The sequence below is a fragment of the Heliangelus exortis genome, chromosome Z (assembly GCF_036169615.1).
Source record: "Heliangelus exortis chromosome Z, bHelExo1.hap1, whole genome shotgun sequence".
NCBI classification, from domain to species: Eukaryota; Metazoa; Chordata; class Aves; order Apodiformes; family Trochilidae; genus Heliangelus; species Heliangelus exortis.
The window spans coordinates 66,369,712-66,394,893 of NC_092454.1; the positions used below are offsets into that span (position 1 = coordinate 66,369,712).

At 37.8% G+C, this 25,182-nt stretch overlaps 1 protein-coding gene across 4 annotated transcripts in view; it reads left to right on the top strand.

The window, feature by feature from the left end:
- The window catches only part of ZFYVE16 (zinc finger FYVE-type containing 16), a 28,457-nt gene that overhangs the window by 699 nt on the left and 2,576 nt on the right, over positions 1–25,182 (top strand). For 3 of the 4 annotated variants that reach the window (XM_071732336.1, XM_071732335.1, XM_071732337.1), the window contains exons 2-17: positions 5,718–5,826; positions 6,035–8,193; positions 11,080–11,176; positions 12,083–12,253; positions 13,048–13,199; positions 16,005–16,377; positions 16,884–17,006; positions 17,100–17,255; positions 17,854–18,078; positions 19,521–19,591; positions 20,994–21,098; positions 21,931–22,075; positions 22,911–22,985; positions 23,545–23,704; positions 24,430–24,535; positions 24,902–25,066. In XM_071732336.1, the coding sequence (XP_071588437.1) occupies positions 5,757–5,826; positions 6,035–8,193; positions 11,080–11,176; positions 12,083–12,253; positions 13,048–13,199; positions 16,005–16,377; positions 16,884–17,006; positions 17,100–17,255; positions 17,854–18,078; positions 19,521–19,591; positions 20,994–21,098; positions 21,931–22,075; positions 22,911–22,985; positions 23,545–23,704; positions 24,430–24,535; positions 24,902–25,066 (4,353 nt within the window). In that variant the 5' untranslated portion in view covers positions 5,718–5,756. Of the gene's footprint in view, positions 1–4,006; positions 4,125–5,717; positions 5,827–6,034; positions 8,194–11,079; positions 11,177–12,082; positions 12,254–13,047; positions 13,200–16,004; positions 16,378–16,883; positions 17,007–17,099; positions 17,256–17,853; positions 18,079–19,520; positions 19,592–20,993; positions 21,099–21,930; positions 22,076–22,910; positions 22,986–23,544; positions 23,705–24,429; positions 24,536–24,901; positions 25,067–25,182 lie in introns of those variants that run through there. The other variant, XM_071732338.1, reaches the window with a different exon arrangement.

Sequence of the window (25,182 nt, forward strand, 5' to 3'; positions counted from 1 at the left end):
TGGAGCTCCTTCCAGGCCTCAGGCAGGGTTTCTGTGCTTAACTACTTCAGAAGTGGTGAGGAACTTCGCGCTGAGGATTTTAGAGGTTCCACGTCAATGAAAGCCGCTCTTTGGAAACGGAAAATGGCAATGAAACAAAAGCAGAAAGCTTGCGGGTTGGTTTTTTTTTTTTTTTTTCGCGTACGGTTTGCCGCTGTCTGCACAGTGCTGTTGTAGGGACGTGCATTGGGTATTTGATTGCTTAGGTGGATTAATAGCCTCTAGAGGTTGATGCATTCTTGACATTTTTGCATACTTCTGCGGCATTTATTTCACTGTAGCATACAGAGTACAGTGGAAATACTTACAACATACCCTTACAGGCATGTATTAAGACATGCTTCTGGATAAACTGGGGAGTATTCTCAGCCTGTATTGAAATGCAGGCTGTAGTGGCAGAGAGCTGGTTATTAGTACGTTTTTGAGAAATTAGTAGAACACAGAAAAGGATCCTGTTGACTGCCAGTACTAGATGTTGTTAGTGTGTTCTGCTGTATTTGTTATGTCTGTTATGTCTTCTGCTGAGATTGATGTTGATATCTAGTTATTAATAATGCAGATCGGAGGAGATGAGAATACTGAGGAAACACTGATTTCCACTGAGGAATGATCTTTCAGACTGATAAAATAATCATGTTCGCATGACTCATTTGCTAATGCTGAGTAATAAATGCTGATCCAACTAATGATGCCACTGTGGGCACTGTGTGAGGGAAGCATTTGTTCAGCTGAGCAAGTGGATTCTTCAGCTCTGGGTTTGGCTGCTGATGGTACCACTGCTGTGTTGGAGCACTGCTGAAAATCAGTAGTTGTTGACCATTGTTTCTGTGTGGTGTGAGTGATACTGTTTTCTGTTCAGATAAGCAGTAACAAATTATTGTGGACGAACAAAAAGGAAAATCTTTAGGAGCTGGCATGATGTGAGGATTGAGTTGTTTTGTGTTGATGATAATATGGTAGTGCTGTTGATAAGAGTTTTGTTCTGAACAAATTATGTTGAACTATCAGTACCTCGCTCTTTAAGGAAGGCAGATTAGGTTTTTTGCAGCGTGCAGCATAAGCTTCTCCTGTGTGTCTGAAAACTTCTGTAACTTTTATCTTCAGCCACTCATTCAGTTAATAAATCTGCAGCGGCAGCAGCAACTGCAGCTTTTGGGTTAGATAATAAATTGTCTTGTTCAGCAGGAATGATTTTGGCTTATATTTGACAACATTTAAGGTTTTCACAAAGCCTTTGCTCATTGGTAATCAATGTCCCTGTTGATTGCTGATGACTGCTGATTAACTCCACTGGCAGAAGTACCCTTAATTTGCTTTTTTTTTTTTTTTTTTTTTTGTCTGTGGGGTCTCAAGCCTGTGGGTAGGTATATGGCATGGGGATATTGGTGGTAGGTGAGCGAGAGAGAGCTGGTAATTAAGTACCTTTATGTGGTACAAGAGGCAGGCTGTGCTTGATGCAGCACTTGACTTCTGTAGCACTATGAACTTCAATAGTTCTTAATGACTGTGGTTTTATTAGAGGCTTTGTTGTAGTTATGTTAGTTGCTGGGCGAAAAAAATGAGTTAAATCCTGTGGAGAGGATGGAAGCTTCAGTATAGCTTTCTTCTGAGACTGATTGTAATAATTAAACACAATGATGAAGTAATGTAATTTTGCAGTGAGTGAAAGGACTTCTCTGATCACCTGAAATTAAGATTGTTGCTGTGGTGAGCTTTCTGGAATGAAGACCTGTGTGCATGTGTATGTGTGTGTTGATCTCTAAACCTGATTTTGTGTTGGTTTATCATGCTGCATGTAAAGGTAAGCCTGGATTCTGCAGTGATCATCAGTTATAACTCGCTGGAGATCTGGTAATGCCTACATATGCTGAGACTGTTTTTCAGGGATTCTCAAACATAAGGAGGCATCAGTTATTAAGCTGGTTAGCTGGTAATAATAAACATTTTATTTTGCAAGTTACCATCACTGAAAACAACTACTTACCTCCATTTAGAGACGCTATCTGATCTGTAATTTGCTGTTCTCTATCCTTAATGTTACCTTCTCTTTTAAGTAGGAGTGTGTTGAGAAGTCTGTGGCAAAATGCTGGTTTTGACATCTATGACTGTTACATTTTATTAAGGTTATAAAAGAAGTGGCCCATAAAGTTTTTAAATGAATGCACTTGTACTCATTGCAGCATTCACCTAGATCACAGGTATTTTCTTCCTGTAGGTAACAGATTTTGAGTAGTAGAATTATTGCCCCTGTTCCTTGAGATACCATCTTTATGCAATTTAAAGTGCAGTATTTGGAGTTTGCCAGAGATCAAACCTCATATGACTGGGCAGGCAACAAGAGCAAATCTCTGCTATTTGTTTTTTGCTCCATAATGTATTATTCTGTCTTGAATCTAAATATGCAATTAACAAAACAAGGAGTTGAAAGCTTAACAGGAGGGGGAAAGACGGATTTCTTCTGACCCATGTATTTGGAAGGCCTTGTGATTAATGTGTTCTGCTCTTCAAGTGAGATCAGTTTCTGCTGAAGGAAGTGAGATGCATGTATATAGGAAATAATAGTGTGATTAGAATTGATGACTTGAAACAGTGTAAAATGTTAAGAATGTGACCTGTGTCTATCCATCAGTGTATCATCTTTGTTGTATTTCTTGCTCTAAGAAGTAGTAAGTGAGCACCCCAGCTCTTTTCTTTACATAAAGCCTCATAGTTTACTCATGTAGTAGGCAGTCTTCAGGAAATAATTCAGAACAGTAATCTGTGAAAGTAAATCTCTGAAGCTAAATATGAAACATTTTTATATTTAAAAACTACTGATGTCATTGAGATACCTGAACAAAATTCCTTTCAGAGAACATCTTTTAAGTCTACTTTACTGGTGACAGATGCTTGTTTCCCTCATTAACAGTGTTTTTTAGAAAACTTGTATGGCTGGTTTAAAAAATAGTCAAAATTCTGATTGCAGTGAATTGGGAATTTAATCTGAAGGGCTGTAGCTCTGCAAACAGTGTTTTGTGTAGTTACTGAGGAGGACACAGCCAGGCTTACAGATGCTTGCCAGGGCTGTGTATTAAGTTAGTATTTGTTTTACTTTAGAGACCTGTTTTGTTTTAGAAACAAGCAAAGAACCAGCTTTGTTCTTTGTGCTGGGGTAAGGTGAAAGTGGGTGGAGCAGGCAAGAAGGCTTGGGGAACGTATGGCTGGAAAGTGTTGTGGGCCCTGTGACCATCACCAAAACCTTTTGGAGACAGCTCTTAGTCTATACAGTTAGTGTAATTTAAGTTGTAACTCAGTGATGAGGTATTATATATCCTTACAGAGAATAAAAATCAACATCTATTTCTTGATCCCCGGTTTTCATAGAATCATAGAATTGGCTGGGTTGGAAGGGACCTCAGAGATCATCAAGCCCAACCCTTGATCCACTACCACTGCAGTTCCCAGCCCATGGCACTGAGTGCCACATCCAGGCTCTTTTTAAGTATCTCCAGGGACGCAGAGTCCACTACTTCTCTGGACAGCCCATTCCAATGTCTGATCACCATCTCAGTAAAGAAATTCTTTCTAATATCTAACCTAAACTTCCCCTGGCACAACTTAAGACCATGCCCTTAAGACCATTTTCACATAATCCTTCAGTATTTCTTGTTTTAAAGATCTGGTTTTGGTCTAATCTGGTCTAATTTTTGACCATCAGTTTTGTTGATGTTCACTGGTACATGCTTTAAGGCTCTGCTCTTAATCACAGAATGCTTTGGGTTGGAAAGGGCCTTCAAGATACCTAATTCCAACCCAACTAGAATCACCAAAAGCTGTTAAACATCTACGATTCATATCTGAAATAAGTTCCAGTTCAAGGTGGCAAGTTCTCCCACTTGCCAGGCAGTTGTGAAATTACTTGATTGTTATGGACGAGCTGTATTCAAATGTGTGTAAGAGAAGGGGTGTTAAGTGTGTGTTTGTTGCAGTTACATGCTCCTGATGCAGCTGTGTGAGACCTGATGTGTGCTGCACCATGCTGAAGACCACTGGAGTACCAGTTGTGTGATTGTGGGTATCAAGACAGTGGTGTATATTCATTTTGTGTAAGTTTTGCTTTAATGTGGGCACAAGTACAGCATTAACTTGTGAATACTCTTTGTTTTGCCTTTGTTGTGCTCAGTACAACATTCTATTTGAATGATATATTAGCTTTAAAAAGTATTCTTGTCATGTGCATATTAATATGGTAATAAATGAATGCACCTAATTTGAACCATTTGGTGAGAAGAAAGGCATGGAGCTGCAGGGTTGTGTAAGTGGTAGCAGAGGATTTTCCTTGTGCTCAATGCTTTGAGAAGTGGCAGTGAGAGGTGGTCAAAGTACATGCAGTAGGGTATGAAGTCAGCCTGCGTGGAGACTAAATGCACTGGTAAGCAGGACACCTAAACAGACCTCCACAGGTCTAGTTTCCAGACCTTATACTAAGGGGATTCTGAGTCTACAAGATCTTGTTCATTATTGTAGGTCATTGCACACTATGTATTCAGACACGAAAAAGATGTGGAGTAAGAAAGCACTTCAGAGTGACCGAAAAGGCATAATGTTGAGTGGCTGGAAATCTTTGTTAAACAAAAGAAACATAACGTTTTGCAAGAGGGAATGTGATTAATAAATACCTTTCTTATGAATCGGGGAGTCTCTAAAAAACAGATTATTTAAAAAATATAATTTTGTTTAGGTCTCAGAGTAAGTTAGAGCTAATGCGGTTTGTATTTTGAGAAGAACAGAGATGATAAGCTCAATTACCAGGGTGCACTTTTTTTTTTTTTTTTTCTTTCTGGCCTTGGGGGAAGGCTTATGAGGAGGATTTAAAGGCTGCTCGCTTGGGCATCGTGGGGGAGGAGAACTGACCTCAACCTGCTTAAACGTGTTGCAGCTGTGTTAAGACGACTGCGCTACACTTCAGTGCTTCGACGCTTATCTGATATATTTTATGCTTAAGCCTGTGTTTTTTCTTCTCTGAAACATTTGGTCATAGCTTAAAGTAAATGAAGGTCGATGATTTGTGTAGCGTGGGAACAAAGAGAATCTGTTTCTTTAGGGGTTATATCCCCATGCTGTGTTGAGCTGATTGTCAGGCTAGGACCCCTAAAGAAGGCTTTCATGTTTTCTTGTTGGTATTCCTGCCACCAAAAGTATATGTTTTTTTTGTGCTTCCTACTGCAATTTAAAGCATGAAAATTCTGGGACTATGGAGGCATCAGTTATTTATACTGTTCACTTGCATTGCAAGGGTAATGATGGCCTGTTTGGTTTTTTGCTTGCGAACTGCATAGCATAAAATGTAGAGGGGTCAAACCAGAAGATCCTAGCATCCCTTCTGGTTTTAAATTTCCTGACCTGGTAATACTGTAGTGTATGCTTTCACTTGCATTTGTTTTGCAGCCACAGTTTCCTGACATAAGGTGAATTTTTGAGTGGATTATTCATGGTGTACTGAGTATACTGCAGAGCATATCTGAGCTAACCCAGCAGCTCAGTCTGCAGTCCCTTTTGTATTTACATTTTGTTTATATGCAGAGAGAATGTTTTATTAAACAAACAAAACTTTACAGACATTCTTGCTATAACACTTTTATTTTTTTTTTTTAAAGAACAAAATGCTGTGAATGAAATGCTGTGTTTTTTCTCTTTAGGTTTAAGAAGGCTAAAGCTTCACTAGTAGTGTAACTAGAATGGACAGTTTCTTTAAAGCTGCAGTTTCTGAATTGGACAAACTACTTGATGAATTTGAAGAGAGTACAGGTTAGTTCCTGCACTGCCATTTTTTCCAGCATAATAATATTGGTCAAATGACTGTTACTGTTGAATTTGCAAGTAACATAATAAAAGCTTATATTGATGAATAGATGGGGTTTAGAGGGAGTGCACTGTAAAAAGAGAGTTTTATAAACTTCACTTTTGAACTCTTTTTTTTTTTTTTTTTTTTTTTAAAAAAAAAAAGAACAACCAGATGAAAGTGACTGCAACAGAACAGCTCAAAATCCGTATGACTCAAAACACCGTTTAATTGCTACGGTTCTGGGTGGCTTCTATACACACTCATCATCAGAGCTGCAAGAAGATACTAACAGTTTCACTTCATCAAAAGAAATACCTCTAGCTAGCGACACTGGAACAAGTGAGGTTCTGAGCTATTCACCACAAAATGAGCAAAGTGTTTCTGAACTTGATCTCTTGTCTGCTGTGGACAGTGGTTCATTAAATGAAACTGAGGCCTCAAACCTGAGAAGGTGTAGTATACCTGTGTGTGATCTCATTAGTGACACAGGGAGATTAATCCATGCAGTGGCTGCTCATGAAGATACTCAGAAGTTACAACCGGGTGACTTCCAGTACAGTGAGGGTTTGACTGGCTTTGGTGTATCTTGCATACCTGTTCCTACTTGTGTGTCATCAGCAGGTTGCAGTGGTGCTTCAGGATCAGATCACAATGATGGGGAGCCAGTTCCAGAAGATTCAAGACATCCTAAAATGGAGGAAATTAATAATTTATCTTTAAAATCAAATAGTTGTGCTACAGCTGAGATCTCAAATCCCTGTGATGATCAACACAACACAGAAGCTGTAAAGTGCAGTGAAGTACTTGATGAGCTTGAACAAACTGCTTGCCTTAATTATGTATGTGTCCCTGCAACATCACAGAATTTGAATGCATACAGTCCCAAAGATGAGAAAACGTATGAAAAACTGCCTTGTGAACCAGAAGATGAAAGTATGTGCTCTGTAGTAAGCAAAGAGATGTATGGAAGAAATGTCATAGAAGACATAGACTCAAAAGACAAGAGTAACGTAGAATCCATGCCTTCAAATCTGCCGAAGAGGCCTCAGTTGCATAAAAGACTTGCAACATTACCTGGAAATTGTATAATACCAGGTTCTTCATGTCAAGCAGAAGCTAAAGTGGAGTTGGAAAATAAAGTCACAGAAGACAATGTAGTTAGCAAAGAACTTGATAGCAATGAAATCCTAGAGAGTGTTTCAACTTCATGTATTTCAGCTGATGATGTCCAGGCAGGTCTGTCATTTTTTCCACCTCTTTTATCCTCAGGCAGTTCATCAGTTGAAACAGAAGGAAAAGTTAATCCTCTACCTCAAGATGAAATCACAGAGGTTGGTAGTGATACTGCAACTGTTCATGGTGGAAAGTCTAAAACTGATCTCTCAGATAAAGAATCCTGTAAAAACACTAACTTTCATGAGCAGGAAGGATATGTAGATAAAAACAATGAAAGTATTGTGGAAAAAAGTACGAATGGAGAGAAGGATGATACTGAGAATATAACTGATGACACTGACTCTCAGCAGATCAAAGTTTTTGCTTCTACTTTTATAGAGCAGGAAGTTGAGCATTCTAGGGTCGATAGAGACTCTTATTTTGGCAAAATGATAAGCCCAATTATGCCTGTCTTTACTGTTGAGGAACGTGTTCTTGAAAGAGATACTCCAACAAGTGATGCTGAACTTGACAAATTCTGGTATGGACAACGTCTTCAGTCCAGTGTGCATCATTCTTCAGTTAATGGTGGTAGCTTAGAGGAAGCTGATGCAGATGAAGGGAACTCATCAGATACAAACAGCCTGGATTTCAGAAAGATCACCAGAGAAATCAGGCAAGGAATACAGGAGAAGACAACTAGCATTAATAATAACCTTGAAGTACCTCTTTGTACAGAATCTGCAGTAGAAGAGAGTATGCCTTGTATTCAGGACATAACTGAGAGTACTGGTGAAGCACTGTTTTCTAATGTTTATCGTGAAGGTGCAAGACCAAAGCAGTTGGTTGGCCTTTCCCAAGGTCAGAAACAGCTGAACAGAATTCATGTACTTGAGGAAGAAAACCAGAAAGCCAGTTCTGTTACTCCAGAAGCTTCCCCTTCAGGGACCCTTGCAAATGCTGGTAAAAATTCTGAACCTACTGACTTCGGGGAAGGCAGCTCTAAAGCAAGAGGAGGTCAAACATCTGGAAATGTAGAATCACCTAAAATACCTGCAGCTCTCTCACAGAAACAGCCATTGTGGATTCCTGATGCAGAGGCACCCAACTGCATGAACTGCCAGGTCAAGTTCACGTTTACAAAAAGAAGACACCACTGTCGTGCATGTGGAAAGGTAAATTATTAGAGAGGAGGCCTATGTTACTGAAAACAAAGGAATTCTAATTTAGATATAGCCAAAATACAGAAGGGAAAGAGTAGTGGTAATTTTTTTTAAGGCTGCAAAGTATTTTCCTTTAAAAATGTTATTTTTCCTTCATAGATCTTAGACTGTTGTAAAAGACTGTTATGTTTAGCTGGGATAGAGTTGATTTTCTTCATCGAGCATGAAGCTATGTTTTGAATTTGTGCTGAGTGATGTAGACAACACACTGGTGTTTTACTTCTTACCAAGCAAGGACTTCTTCAATTTTTCATACTGCCACTGTCCTCTTCCCTGTCAGAAGCTGGGAGAGGCCCAGCCAGATGGACTAAACCACAGCACTCCTTTTTTTGATGCCCAACGTGAGGCATGAAGGTTTGAGATCAAACCACAATAGACTGGATACTGATTAAGAAAAATACCTTATTTTGTGAAAATAATTAAAGCGAAGTAGGGAGAATGTTTTTGCTTTATTTTACCTTACTGGCTAGACTGATGTGTTCTGCATTGTACAAGGAAGATGAGACAGTGGACTACTTAGTAGTCACAGTGATTCAGCTTTTTATTTGGCTTTTAAGTTAAGCTTAAGTATTTAAGCTTTAAAAATTGAGGCAATTGTTTCAGTCAAATTCAGGTAAGTGGCTATACTAGCTGTAAGACACTGTCCATAAATCTGGAAGGACTGCATTCCTTCAGGAGTTATAACAACAGTACCAGTGAAAGGATTTATAGCCTAAATCTGTCCTCCTTGTGTTTAGATGTATAACTTCATAAGGGAGTCAGGGAAACAGTATGCCACTTCTGTGGGGGTGATTGACTAAGTAATCTTGAGAGCATTTTTTCAGCCTGTGATCTTTTGCAGTTGAGTAAATAATGTCAAAGTTTATTCTTAATCCAGAATTCACTTGGGAGTTAGACAAGTGTCTTAGACAAGTGCATAAATGGAAACAGTGACAATGCTGATGAATTTATTTCTCAGTGTTCCTCTAAGTTTTATGGATGAAGAGAGATAGCAAAGACTCTGCTTACTCTGTGCATTCTCAGTGTTGAGAGGCATCTGGAGGGGCTTCATATTTTCTTCCCCAGATGCCTTTTCTAGCACTATGTGTTCAAAGCTTTGTACCCATTTACTTCAGCTGCAGTTAGATGAACTAAAGTGTAGGTCTGAATTAAGGTGTGAAGAAAATGAAGAATTCATTGTGGCAATCTAAAAGTTACTGAACGTAGTCAGTTGGCAGAATATGCTGTTAAAGTTTTGTAACATTTTAAAACATGGTTCTTCAGAGTAGGTTTCCTTGTAGTCATAAGACTGTTAGACTTCAACTTCCTGTTTACATTTGCTGTGAAATGCCTCGTGCCTTGTCTTAAGATGGGGGTAAAAGCACCCTTTACTACACAGTCCTGTTTACAATCATGAGCTGTTAGTGTTCCTAATCTTGTGTGAACTCAGAGAGGGGTTTGGCAGAAGAACAAATTAATGAGAGGAAGCTTCACAATACATGTTCATTGGGAGAGAGTGAAGGCAGTGTAGTTTATCTTAACTTCATGAATACTGGAATGATATTCAGCTTTAACTGTTGTAGCTTTTCTGAATGTGCAGCAGCTTAGCTTGTGCCTTGTGAGACTTTTTGCCTTTTTAATAGTAACTTTCTGTATTGAAAAAGAAATCCCAACAAACAAAACATTCCTTGTAGACAGGTTGTATGTTGTGTTTCCAACCATTTGGACAAAAAGAGAAGCTGGTAGAAAAATCTAAGTTCCTCTCTGTGAACTGTCCTGGAAAATAATTGTATAGTTTTCCATTCAGTTTTCTGTTATGAATGAAAATGGCAACACTTCTGAATTCTGCCCTCTGTGTTGGGGAGAAGTGTGAAGTTAGTGTGGTTCCTTCCTTCTCCCACCTGGAGCACTTGTGAAGCCAAACGATGTCACATTTTTTTTATTTAGGTATTGTCTTGCTCTGGTACACTTCCTTTTCCTAGCTCAACCAGAACCAGTTTCTTTTCTCAGCATCCTCATCTCATTTTCCACATTACATTGGCTGCCCCTTAGTGTGTCTTTACTGCATGCCTCCTGTGTGTTAGGACTAGAACTGTTTTCTGTCCCAGTGGCACCAAGTGTAGAGGATAATGCCAATTGCAAAGGACTTTTTGAAGCCCCAGGGTGGATTGTAAGGGATTAGAAACTAATCTTCACTATTTGCATTCTTAACATCTTTACTGAGCATGTGTGTTTTCAGCTGAGGTAGTTTACCTGTGACACTAATGCAGAAGTGATCTGAGTAGTGTCTTGTTTGACCTCACATTTTACTGATGAACTATTGCTGTTTCTGCAGTGACTCTTCCTGCTTTAAGGAGTTTGCTTATAGTAACTTAATTCTTTTCTATGTTCCTACGATTTGGTTTGGGTTTTTTTCCCCTTAATCCACTTTGTTTTCCTAGAGATAACTGGCAGTAGCAGAAGACCTTTAGTTTTCTTTCCACTTAGCAACAGAAGGCTTCTGTCAGACCAAGGTTTCAGGAGATACCTTTTGGAAAGGCTAGTACTGGCTCTATTATCAGTGTACAGTTTTAAAAGTGGTGGGACTCTTCAAAAATGGGCAACTCATCCTTAAAAGAACATCAGGGAAAAATGAGAAAAGTACCAGGTATTCATGGGAACTCTTGCAGACAAAGCTTTACTAGTGACATAATTCTTTGAATGGGATGCTGCAGGTGTAGTCCAGGCTAAAGAGACACAGTTTTTTCCCTATCTCTGCTCACAGATATACAGAAGAATACATGCTGTTAAAAGGAATTTAGTTAAGGAAATGTTGCAATTTTGTCTATAGTACTTAATTCAGTCTTTTTTCCTGTTCAGGTTTTTTGTGGTGGCTGTTGCAAAAAGAAGTCCAAACTACAATACATGGAGAAGGAAGCAAGAGTCTGTAATGGCTGCTATGATGATATTAATAAAGGTAAATTTTTGTAGTAGTTCCAGTCATCATTAATAGGTACAGCTGGTATCTCTTTAACCTTTGTTCTGTTGAGGGGGCTTTAGTTGGTGTATGCTTTCCCCTTTCTGAGATGGGGAGAATAATTGTACCTGTTAGTTGGATTTCAGTTCTTATCTTAAACTTTGAGTAGCAAGCTGATTTTTTTTATTTAAAAAAAAAATAGTAGGTTTAAACTCCATAGGACTAAACATAAAATTATACTACAGTGCCAACTGTGGCTGAAGTCCAGCAAGAAATCCTCCTTCCTTACAGCAGCCTTCTGTGTGTTTAAGGACCATCATAGCCTTGATTGTTCTCAGATGTTATTTGCACGTTTTATGTAGGTTTCAGTGCTGATATTTTTTACAAGTCACTTAACAGTACTGCAGTAATTGAATCACAAGAACTTTTTCTTAACTGAAAGCTAAGCATAGATGCTTATGGAAACATCAGAAGAAAAATTGAAGTCCTGCTTATTAGTATTTTAAACAAGAGGCTGAAAGCATACCAGAATTTTTTTAATATGCCACGTTAATGGAAATTTACTTGATAAGTATGATATATATATATACACACATATATACATAAATATATATATATACATACATACACATTTACACCAAGATACAAGGATAATATAGTTCAATGTAGTTACTACAGTGGTAGCAGGGTGTACAGGTCTCTTTCTACATTAGGAATGAATTAGACAAATATGTGAGTAGAAAATAGATCAAAATTTTCTGCTGTTCAATAGCTTGAGTGTTTGTTTTCCCTAACTAGCTTGCAAATTGTGCACTACTTTTGCAAAAAATCCCACCCGTAATACACTGCATTACAAATAAAATTTAATCAACTGTGCAATCTTAAAAACTAACCACATTTTTTTAGCACAGGCATTTGAAAGGATGATGAGTCCAACTGGTCCTGTCCCCACTTCAAGTATCTCTCCTGAGTATTCTGTTCCACTTGTGGAAGAATCCCAGTTACCTGTTAGCCCTTGCTCTTCTTCACCTTCTGCAGTGTTGCCTATCTCAGCACTTAAACAACCTAGTATTGAAGGTATGCTAAATATAGATAGCAGGACACATCTAATGCCTAAGGATCTCTTTGAAAAGAGTTGTTTATTGTGTCATGAATACTTTGTATGCTATCAATATTTTTGTGTGGAAAAATGAAACTTAAGTGGAACACTAGAAAATTACTTTTAGTTCCCAGCGATGTATGAGCTTGATCAAGTCTGTCTTAACTCTCCATTTATGAAAGTTAGATGTTTTTTTATTGTCCTTTCTTTTTATACTGTATTTTTTTTTTTTTTGTGCAGATAGTACTTTCATCATTTTCATACAACTTTGGCGATCTGGCTTGTGTTGGCTGCCAGTCTTACAGTAAAAGCAAAAAGTAGTTCTTTAGGAAAAAGTTGCTAGGGAGCAGTAGGGATTCATTCTCTGTGTAAATGATTACAGTGTCTCAGTTCTACATTTATTAACATCTGACTTTTAATGAAAGTAAATTTTTAAACAAAGTGGTAAGATAATGTATTTAGAGTGCATATCACAACTAGAAGATTAAATATATTTAATTATTATCATAATACACAAGGATGACTGAGGAAGTAGCCTTCCTTAAATACGAACTGATAGATTTAACTGTAGCATGGGAGCTTCCTCTGTAAGTAGGAGAGAGGGGGTTTTTGTGTGTATTTGCCTGTCTGGTGTCAAACTGTCTACTTTTGCTTGGTTCCAGTAAACATATTCTCTGTCTTTGAGGGGAGAAAGGGCTTAATTTTTTTTCCTTCCAACTGCTACAACAGTACAGTAACACAAAGTAAGTATTGTTTTCTGAACTTGTCCTAGGGCTATGTCCCAAAGAACAGAGAAGAGTTTGGTTTGCAGATGGTATTTTGCCTAATGGTGAAGTGGCAGATACAATGAAACTTTCATCTGGAGGAAAAAGGTCGTCACAGGACTCCAGTCCAGTGAACCCTGACTTGCCAGAGGTGTTCATGGTATGAATTAAGAAGTGTGTGTAGACATGTGAATTACTTGAAATACCTTTGCTATTGATGAAGTCTCTTACATACTATAATACAACTGTTGTTTCACAGTTTTGGGGATCTGAGCCAGTATTTGATTAATTTTTTGGGGTAGGGCGCTGTGAAATCCTTGGATGGAAATAGTCTCTAGACCAAACTTCAAAGGAAACCATGTTTGTTTTGGAGGTTATATGAATTTTACACATTGTATGGCAGAAAATACTCCAAAACAACTTTGTTTTCTACACAGCCTTTGATTAACTACTTTTTTGAACTCAACATCAGCCATAGTTCTGAAACCTGTCATGAACAACATGTTTATTGTAGAAGTTTGTGCATTCTTCCAGTGCCTTTTGATAGTTTTCCTGTTGAATTAGACTAAGGAGAAGTTGCTTAATGCCCTAAAATACTACTTTATAGTGTGCAGCAAAATCTACTTCCTGCTTCTAATTCAAACTAATAATGAATGGAGAGAGGGATTGCTTTTTTTAGAACACATTATAAATATAGTGCTGAACCAATTATGCTGGACAAAAATACAAACAAATGGTGGAAGTTTGCTGTGGAAAGGTTTGAAAACATTCTTCAGCTGAAATCTTTCTGAAATCAAACACAGCTCTGAATCACTGTCTCAAGTGATAATTCAAATTCTATTATCCTAAACATATTCAATAATTTTTTCAAAAAAGTAAAGTTAATCACCATCCCAGTTTATTATTTTTACTGTATGGAGGGTCTGAGCAGCTACCAAGTGTATATCATGTAAATCCACATTAATTCATGAAGAATGGATGATGATAAATAAGACTTCATTTGAACAAGGAAAGACTCCAGTAAGTAGCAGGTGACTGGCTTTCCTAGAAACTTCAGACCTGAGGATCCATTCAGAGTAAAAGCAACAAGGTACTAAGATTATTTTTTTTTTAATAGGGATGATTGTGCTTCCCCCTTGTATTGGTACATAAGGAAGTTAGCAGTGGTAGGGATATAGCTGGTGTTGTTGATGAACCTGTATATCTAGAAAAGCTCATCAGGAGCTCTTGGAAAATAAATACATCAGTAAGATCAAAAAAAACATCCTTCCAATTCACAAAGATGGAACTGAATTGCTAACTTACATAATAAAGGGATGAAGATTTGACTCAGTTGTCTGTCTTGGAGTCTGTGCTATTCAGCATACTCACAGATGCTAAAAAAAGGTAAAGTTCTTAGGCAGTGAAGGCAGATTCCTGGGTGCTAAAATGACAGATGCCATTATGTTGTTAAATGCAGAATAAGGTGTGCATGACTTCAGCTGAGCTTTTTAAGACTGCACTTACTACTGTACTACTGTACTGATACTACTGTATCACTTATCAGAAAAGGAGAATTTATGATCAGTGATCAACCTGAAGGAAATATTTGAGCAGTTGTTAAAAAGGAGATTAAAGGGGCAGTATAGATTCCCAGTGTTTTGGGTTGGAAGGAACGTTTAAAGGTCACCTAGTCCAAACCCCCTGCAATGAGCAGAGACATCTTCAACTACATCAAGTTCTTGGAGCACCCATCCAGCCTGACTTTGAATATTTTCACTGATAGGGCAAACAAGGGTAAAAGAGAAAGTGAAGCAGAAAAATCATTGTAATACTAAATGCATCAGTATACTTGGCAGCTCTTTCTGTACCCATTTTAATAATCAGAAGATTTGGGCTGTCTTCAGTGTTGGGAAAGAGTAGGGTATTCTTACTTGAAAAAGATCAGCAGCATCTCAGAAATTAAAAGCAGCATGGAAAAAGTGAGTGGAAGACAGCTGACAGCTCTTGTGTGCAGCTTCAGAAGCTCAAACAAAATCACACTGCAGCTCTAAAGGAAAGGATGTACTTTAGTAGGTAAACATAATCCTGAACATGCTGCCACAAGATGCTGTGGGGGTCAAAAGCATAAAGTTTACGAAGCATCAGCAAAGAAATTCATGGGTAGGAAATGTGTGAGAGGCCAATTTAATCATGTTTTCAGCTATGTTATTGAAGTGTTTTTCTGGTGTTTGGTATCTTTCTGGCACATGTATCCTCTAATTGGAGAATTTGCTGGAAGCTGCTGGCTTACCATGAGAACTACTACAGGGCAAGCATAGAGTTGTTAGGTTTTCTCTTATTGCAATGCAGGATACTTGAGATCCTATTGAGATAGGATGCAAGTCTAATATCCTTCAAAGATTCAGGTGCACATAGTGTTTTGGTTTTGTTTTTTTTTATGGCAGCTCATACCCTCAAGGGTCTATGCTCTGAGCTTGTCATACACATCCCACAGGGAGAGCAATATAGGTTTAACTCCAAACTAGAAATTAATCAGACTGTGAAAGCATGTAGTTAAACACACAGTGTAGAAACAAACACACTTGGAGTACTTGAATTGCTAATCTCAGTGATGGCAAATTACAGTGGTGGCAGTGTTCAGTAGCTATTAGTGGGGAAACAGTAATACTAAAAAGATCCCTAGAGGTGTACTTGTTTTAATGTTGATTGTGTCACATCTCACTGTTTTATGATAAACTGACAAATCTGCAGTGTTTGGATAGGAATTTTGTGTTACTGAACAAATCAATTAAGGATGTATCTTCACAAAAAATAGAGACTAATATAACTTCTAAAGATGGGGTTAGGAGGTGGAGAGGGAGATCCAGGAGACATCAGTATTTGTGGTGATTTTTCTTCTCAATTTGCCTCTAGAATGCTAGTAATAAAACTTGAGCTTGTTGTGAGAAAAGAGTGTAGACCTGTTTTTAATTTTTCTTCATAGGCTGCAAACCCAGAGGAAAATGCCATATTAACTGATGCAAATCCAAAACTTAAGGAAGAAACTGATATAAAAAGAGCAGAGGAGTTCTGTCCTGTTTATTCAGATGATACACAGCAGGCTGTTTTAAGCCAGAGTGAGATGGTACATAACTATAAATCTGTAACTGCAGAAGATGAAGAGCATTCTTCTACTTCAGAAGCTGAGAAGACTGGTTCCAGTTCTGTTGACCAGACTACAAGTGATATGCCTGTTAGATCTGTTAATTACAGAGCTCTGTGTGGTGTTGAAAACTGTGTTTGCAAAGAGATCAGCCTCATTCCTGGTGGTGAGCAACTGCCACCACTTTTGCTTGCAGTGCGTGAAAAAGGAAGAGGTAAAATTTTATAAAATTGTTAATACTTTGTGACTTGATGCAATCTTTCTTTATATGAGTTTCGGTGTAATTTATAATGTAATTTATATTCTAGTATAGTCCTGGTATCTTGTTTGGTGCATGTGGGATAGTTGGATAATTTAACGTGCACTATTAACTGGAAATACTATTAAAAGAATGCTTCATCACTTAAATTAGTTACATTAGTGACTTCTCACTGATGGTAATAGACAGTGCCAGCAGTGGAGGAGGAGACAAAATACCCATTTGCCAGCAATTACCAAATGAATGGCAGTCCTAGTTACACATTTGTTACAAGTTACTTCCTTTTTTAATTCTTGAATTTTAGGGTAACCTATTAATTGTTCTGTAGCTGTTCTAAGTTTGAGAGTAATTATCACCCTCTTAAGATAGGGGGATGGGACAGTCTTTCATATGCTCATGGTCTCAAGTCTTGTTTGAGGAAGTTGGATGGCATGTAGTAATTTATTTGTTAATTTATCTAGGTCCTCTAGTAGAAGAACATCCATCTCACCAACAGGTTACCTCACTGCTTGTGGAGGAAGGTCCTAATCCTTTAACTTTTATCCTGAATGCAAACTTGCTGGTGAATGTCAAGCTAATAACTTGTAAGTAGTGCACCTTTTCTTTCCTGTTAAATCCATTTTTTTTTTTTTTCTGACTGTGAATCAGATTTACTATGGTGTCTCTTTCAATTACAGATTTTTCAGAAAAGTGTTGGTACTTCTCAACTAATGGACTACATGGTTTGGGTCAGGCGGAAATAATAATTCTGCTGCAGTGTTTGCCAGATGAAGAGATTTTTCCTAAGGAAATATTAACATTATTTAATGACATCTATAAAGATGCAGTGAAAGGTACATAATTTTAATGTCTAATTTTTTATTTTATTGTATCTTCTTGCTCATCTTGAAAGCTAGAAGTTGATAGGTAATTTTTCTTGAAGTATTTTTGAGTGTCTGATGATTCTGTTGAAGAAGCCTGTGGTGTTAGCCATGGGTTCTAAATAAACAAGAGGAAGGAAAGAATGTAAGCTTTATTTCTTGCATATACTTCTGTAAACATTTTGTTTGCAATTTTTTTGTTGTTGTTGGAGATTATGTTGGAGATTTTGGGTTTTAAGTCCTTCAGCCTATGGCTTAGGATATCTGGCACTTTTCTTAAGTGTGTAAATACTTGAGGTCTGTTAATTGAAGTTCACCAATTGCTATGTACCAGAAAATTGTACACCTCAGGTTTTTTGGTATTTGTTTGGAAAACCTAGTTTCATATTTGAGTTCAATAGTAAATATAGAGCACTAAGACTTTGGGGTTTGCATGTCTGCCAGACTTTCAGGAAGATGTAAGCCATACAGGGTATCTTACAAGTCTGTAGGAGACTACTGGCTAGTGCAGTTCTCTTGTCACTAACTACTCTTCTAGATGTGCAAAGATTCTCTGCCCCTCTTTCTACAGGAAGATTCATAAGAAACATGGAAAACATTAATTTTACTGAGAACTTCCTTGGTAACAAAGAGCATGGAGGATTCCTGTTTGTTTCACCAAGCTTTCAGAAACTTGATGAGCGTATTCTACCAGATAGCCCTTTTCTTTGTGGCATTCTCATCCATAAGCTGGAAATACCCTGGGCAAAAGCTTTTCCACTCCGTCTAATGTTGAGACTGGGAGCAGAATATGGGGGTAAGTTTTAACACTTCAGCTGTGTAACTGTAAAATTCCCTCCAGAAAATATATCACTTTTTTTTTAGACGAGCAAAACATTTAAAATCTGTGACATGCTTTATTTTTGGCCCTGCTCTGGCAGGGGGGTTGGACTTGTTCTTCAGAGGCCCCTTCCAGCACATAATGTTCCTTAATTTTGTGATTTTGCAGTAATTTATATTGCAAATTGCAAGAGGTCTCATACCCGGGAAGCCACATATTGAAACACTCAGGAACTTACCTTGTGTTGCTGGACTCTGTTGATAATTTTTTCCTCTTAGCTGATGGGAAAGCTAAGAAACCAAAACAGCAGCTGACTGTCAAAATGTCTGACTTTCACTGATAGGTTTGAAGTACACAAGCCCAATTTATAACTCTGACAAATTGTATTTTTAATTAAGTTACTGAGATTGAGTATATTGGCAAAATGTTGCTGCTTTATCAAATGGATACAGGATTTCACTACTTACCAGGATAACTTATTAATTAATACATCTGAAATACCTAGGCCTGTAAAAATGGCCATTCTTTCAATCTGAAGTGGATGGAGAGCAGTAAATATGCATCTCCACAGGTTGTGCAGTGACACAGCCTCCATGTGAGAGTTTCCTTCCACAGCCTTCTGCAGGCTGATGTGAGCATTTTTTACTTCTCAGAAGAGATGTATAATGGCTCTGCTCCAAGCTCACCAATGGCAAGTGTTTGCTTGTAGAAAAATGTGGTAGATTCTTCATCCATCTTCTTTACCTTTATCAAACTTGGGTTTTTTTGGGTTTTTTTGTTTTTTTTTACCTGATTTTGCATCTTTGGCCTCACAATCCTGACTTTGCCATGGTCCTTGGTTTGTTTTGAAAGGGCTTCATAGTCTGTGGTCTCCTTCATCTAGTGGCCTTCCCTAGTTTCTACCTGGATGTTTCCATTGCAGTTGGGGCTTTAAAGAATGTTGCTGTGTATAAGTATCCTTGCTCACTTTTTTTATCAGTATTTTTTGTATCAATACAAAGTGGTACTTCACTTTGGTTTACAGCATTAGCATAGAAGCAGATGTTGACCTGTATGGTATTCAGATTCAGGCAACCACAAAGCCTTACTGGTGACCTAAAGACTGAACCCAGGATGTTTCTGTCCAAATCATCAGTTGCAAGAGACACAGCTGGCAAAGCAATATGAAAGCAGCAACAAATCTCTGCCACAAAATTACAGCCACAACAAGAGTGACTCCATGCAGTGACATTGCAGCAGGACTCAGCCATGGGAAAGTGATGCAGTGGGCTGAAAGACAGAATCAGACAAGGGCTCTCTGGTCAGATTTTGGGGATAAGAAATATAGGCTATAGCTGAAAAGGAAAATTAATACCTGGATTTGCAAGTTTTACAGTTATTGATAGGTAAAGGTAACTTTTTTTTTTTTCTCCCTCTAGCATATCCAACTTATTTATTAAGTGTCCGGAACCGGAAGCCACTCTTTGGAGAGACAGGACACATGGTAATGGTAAATGTTTTATTGTCCTCCCTTCCTGTTCTAATTTAGACCATGTGAAATATGCTCAAAAATCTGATTCTTGAAACCAAGTAATTTTTGGTGAAGATAAAGGGCTAATATTATTGGTTTTCTTACCTAAATTGAAACTCCCTTACCGAGTGTGGGTTAGGTAAGCTGGCAGTGTAACTGTAATAGCAATTACCTTCCCAAAAAAACTTGACCTCACCACATTTAAACATTTTGACTGTCTAATGTGGAGAAGTTGTTGGCAAAATCAGCAGAGGAAGTCAAGAGGGAGCTGGGGCTGTTCAGGCTGGAGAAGAGGAGGCTCAGGGGAGACCTCATCACTCTCTACAACTCCCTGAAAGGAGGTTGGAGCCGGGGGGGGGGGGGGTTGGTCTCTTTTCTCAGGCAGCTCTCAGCAAGACAGGAGGGCACAAGAGGTCTCAAGTTGTGCCAGGGGAGGTTTAGGTTGAACATTAGAAAGAATTTCTTTACTGAGAGGGTGATCAGGCATTGGAATGGGCTGCCCAGGGAAGTAGTGGATTCTCCATCCCTGGAGATATTTAAAAAGAGCCTGGATGTGGCACTCAGTGCCATGGGCTGGGAACTGCAGGGGGAGTGGATCAAGGGTTGGACTTGATGATCTCTGAGGTCCCTTCCAACCCAGCCAATTCTATGATTCTATGATTAAGGCAAAGAGCATCTGTGATGTATGTCCTTCATCTTGCTGAAACAATGCCAGCTCAGTTGAAACCTGCAATGCAGTGATGTGTGTTCATAAATATCCTTCCTTGTACTGATTGAGGAGAATACTGATTACTTGACTTGGCTTGTGACAAGAGCCTTCCCTAACCTTTTTTTCACCTGAATTAAAGTCAGGTGAGACCATTTTACACCTAATGTAGTTCTTCTGGAATAAAGCAGATAAGGAAAAAATTGTAGAAGTGGCTCAGGTGATGGATGGTAACTTAAGTCAGCAAAAGAAACACTGCTGTACTCAACAGAAGTTGGAGCTGTAGGGAACAGGGTATGAGCCTGAAACAAACTAATCTAGATGGTGACTTCCATGCTTTGCCTTTCTATCAGAGAGGGAGGGTGCTAAAGTATTTTGTTACCCAAATCACTAAGATTATAGTGTGCATGAAGTAGCCATAGTTTAAATAACCCACTAATGAGCAGGTAAGAGCTACTTTGTCAGTGCTGTAAATTTGTTTGTGTATTCACTAAGGTACCCTTTGCATACATTGCAGTAGGAAAAAAGTTACTACTATGTCTTTAGGCATCCTTAATGTCAGTACTCTTTAGAGGTCTTTAAGAGTTGTATGTCAAGTACTTGAAGTAATACTTCTTACAAAAGGTAAGAAAATTGCACTTATTTGTCTGCTAATGTAAAAACTTTCTGTTACAGGACCCAAGAAATTTTCAGAATACATTGCATTCCGTAGACAACCTGTTTGTTCATGTGGAAATGGGTAGAAGCTGCATTAAAATACCCCTAAGAAAGCATAATGAGGTAAAACCATATTGATTAGCTTTCCAACCCAAAGTGCTTTAGCCTTTATTTTCCAAACATACCAGTCACATCTTTAACATGAGCTCACCAGCTCTTTGCTCTTTTAAGAACTTTCCTCTATTTTTTTAAAAGGCAGCAATGATAGTATTCTTTAATCACTTCCCAGGCAGTTCTGCAAGTGAATTCTCTGCCTGGGAGTAGCTCCCTAGATAACTTTGCTGGGCAGTAGGTTCTTTAAATTGATACAAGCATGTGATGAGGGGAGGGCATGAAATGATCAGAACACACATTTCCTTCTTCCTGGATGTGTTGGAAGATAATTAATATGAAGTGAAAAGCTGAGCTTTAGGAAAACTGTTAAATGCTGAGAAATCAGCAATTATTTTCGAAATCTTTTAGCATATATTTTCAAGGATTATCTCTTGCTAATTTCCAGGTGGTGATGTTTTGCTTACAACTAAAGAAAAATAAAAATCTAGCTTGACAATGCAATTTTTATAATGGTTTGTTTATATCACCTTTAACAAAAACACCTAGAACAGTAAACTGCATCTGCCTCAATACACATTTTAGCCTTAAGACAGAGAAAACCTTTACAGCTTTGATACTGATACTCTGTTTTGTCCAGAGGCACTCAGATTCACTCATTCCAATTTTTGATCTTTCTTAGTGTTACTCCAGCTGGTCATGGCAGATTCTGTTGTTCAAACTCCCTGGATTTGACCAAGTCTTGGGATTTGTTTTGAGAGATGGAATTTTCTAATGTCTTATATTTAAAATGAGTATTTTATAATGAGATCTGTCGATCTAATGACAGATTTTGTATTGACAGGTCCTGAAGGGGATAAACTCTTCTAATGAACATGTAATTAGTATTGGAGCAAGTTTTAATACTGAAGTAGATTCTCACTCTGTGCAGAAAAAGCATGGCTTCTATCACACACAAGCAATCAGTGCTACTGGACATACTGGGAAAGGTAAGCTGTCTAGTTTGGCTTTGGAGAAAAATCACATTTCTGGAGCAGAAATAAAAGGTGACTTTTAGGCTGCAAGGAAAATGTGTAATCCAAATAAGTGGTTAAAACAAAGTTCAGCATTCAAGCAGCAGAATAATTTAAATGCAAAATTAAAGTTGTTGGTTTGTATCAACACATAGCTACCATTTACAGATGTTGAGTGGAGAGTAATGCTTTTTCCCTGTTTGCTTCCAGAGTGTTATTAATATAGCTTACATTCTCAAACATAATCAGATTCTTTACATAACTTCAGAATCCAAATTTAATGTTATTGTGGCTTAGGCACTATATTTACACATGCAAGCACATAGTTTGAAAAAGTGAGTGGTTTCAGTTGCTTTCAGTAACACTGAAAATGACCTAAATTTCAGGAATATCTTCTGTAAAAAAATTAAATACAAAAGTTGATTGGGATGTCTGTTTTAAAGGACAACAGAAGACAACCAATAAACCAAAGAAAAACCCCACATCACTGTTTCTTCAACTATTCTTGGTATAGGGAGCTTTTTTGGCTTGCCTTTGTTGGCTTGCTGCCAATATATTCAATGGATACTGTTTGCACACTCAAAGTAACTTAACAGAGCTGGTCTTTTTTGCCAAGGTTTGATAGGGAAAAAAGGTCTTCTCTCTTTAGAGTTATGTTTCACATTGTCCTGCCAGTAAGGGATTTTTACTTCTTTCAGTATGGTAGTCCCTTTTTTCTTGCCTTTTTGAAAATGAAGGTTAAGTGTTAGTAATGACAAGCTTGACCACTACAAAGTGATGCTCACTTTGTTGCTACTTTTTCTAGTTACAGGTGCAAGTTCTGTTGTGTTTAATGGAGCCTTAAAAACATCTTCAGGATTTTTAGCTAAATCCAGTATAGTTGAAGGTAAGAATTTTGTCCTATGTGGTTTCTTCTTGAGAGAACTTGCAAAAGGCTACTGTAATTTTTTTTTAAGATCTTTATTCCTCAGTAAGCTAAAATTTTTTGAGATTTATAACTTTGTAGAACACCTGTTGCAAAGAAATTTTTGCAAAAAAAGAAAAGTTCATAGACTTGTTTTAAAACATATTAAGTCATAACTCTTTGGTTTAGTCAGTGCAAGTCTGTCTTCATGGCTGCCTATACCTGGGACTATTTTCATTGCTGTATTAATTAAATACATTGATAAAGAAATGCAAAGAACTTCTAACGTTCTTTGGTTTTTTTGGTTTTTTAGTCTATCATTCTGTTTACTCTGTTTAGTTCTCTTAACATCAAGGTTGTCATTACTTCTCTTTCATGTAACATTTAACACTCTAGTTGGGTGATAGAGTCCATTTGATGTGCATTTATTAACAAGCTGTAGAAGAGGTTTGGCTCCACTAGAATTTGAGCCAAGACTCTACTAAAAAGCTGTGCTCCTCTTCCTGTAAAAAAGCTGGAATTTTACTGGTTTTTCTTCTAGATGAGCCAATGGTACAAATAACACCAGAAACCATGGAGAGTCTACGCCAGGCATTAAGAGACAAGAACTTTAAAATAACTTGTGGCAAAACAGATACTGGAGATATAAAAGAATATGTAGATCTTTGCTGGGTAGAAAATGAAGAAAAAACAAACAGAGGGTAAGCATATTGCCAGAGCAAAACATCTTGGATAATTCTTGTTCCCAGTTTTCCAGTATCCACTTTTCTTCCACCTGTGGAATTTTTATTGAAAGAAAGTACTTGATACTAAAACCTGAAATGGGATAGAACAGTAAACTACCTGCTGGCCTCTGGATGTCACTAGAAGGACAGTTTTGCTTGTAGCTCACCAGAATTAATAGCTTGTTGGACACTACCAGGAAAAGTCAGGAGGGGGGGTACGATGTCGCTGAGCTTGGTAGTGCATAGAACTGCATTGGCCGTTCACTGCTTGGAATGCTGGCATTCCACAAAGCAAAATAAGATCTGAGACATCTTTATTTGATGTGATTTGAAGTCTCTTTTATGTAGCTTCAAACTTTTAATTTCACATCACTAACTTAAAACTTCTTAAGTTGTTTATTAGGCTGTGGGCTTGACTTCATATGCCTTTTTCTGTGGCTTCTCCAAACAATTAAACCATGGCTTTACACAAAATGATTTATAACTTCTTTAACCTGTAAGATTAGATTTTTATTGATTGCATTGCTTGTTCCCTATTTAGGATTTTTCTTTTTGTAGCATCTGTTATTTTCTTGATGCAAGTCCTGTATTTAATTTTGTAAAGCTGGTTTTAGTAGCTTTTAAGGATGGGCAAACATTGTATTTTAGTCTAAATCATAAAATGTTGGTTTAATTATTAACTGTACTGTTATCTTCCACAGAATTTTAAGCCCGATTGATGGAAAATCAATGGAAGGAACTCGAAAAGAAAAAGCATCACAAGGCAGAGACTTTGAAAGAGAGGGGAAGATTCTGAAGTATACTGAAGTTAGTAACCATTGTTCAGCACTTCTGATGCTTTTTAGAGTAGTAATCATTCTAAGTGATACTTCTAGCAAGACTAATTTATTTGATTTATAGTCATACTGATAGGCAGAATGTTCTCTGTAGCTCATTACATTTACAGACCTTTCTTCTCCTCTGAAAAAGTCTATGAGCATTAATAACTCTAAAAACTGTAATCCAAGTATTCCTATTGTCACTGAAATGTTTTGATTGAGCAGAGGAAGTACTTGAATACTTTGTCAGGGAACAAGCATTGCAGCTCACTCTGTTCTGCCTTAGTATTATATTGAACTTTTCCTTACTTGGTATTATAAACTGGCTGCTGACTCTCCTTTTCTGTAATTTCAGGTGTACTATTTCCTAAGGGACCATGAAATATCCAGTCCTGTTCCTCAACAGTTTGCTAAAGAGATTGCTGTTGCCTGCAGTACTGCTCTTTGCCCGCACCTTAAAACCTTGAAAAATAATGGGATGAATAAGATAGGCCTGAGAGTTTCTGTTGACTCTGATATGGTAATCTTTCAACTTCTATTGCAGACACCATTTCAGCTGAAATCTCTGCCTTGTAAAGACCTTGGATATCTTTCTAAATGTTCTTAGGTTTTTGCCCTATCCCAGATGCAGGCTGA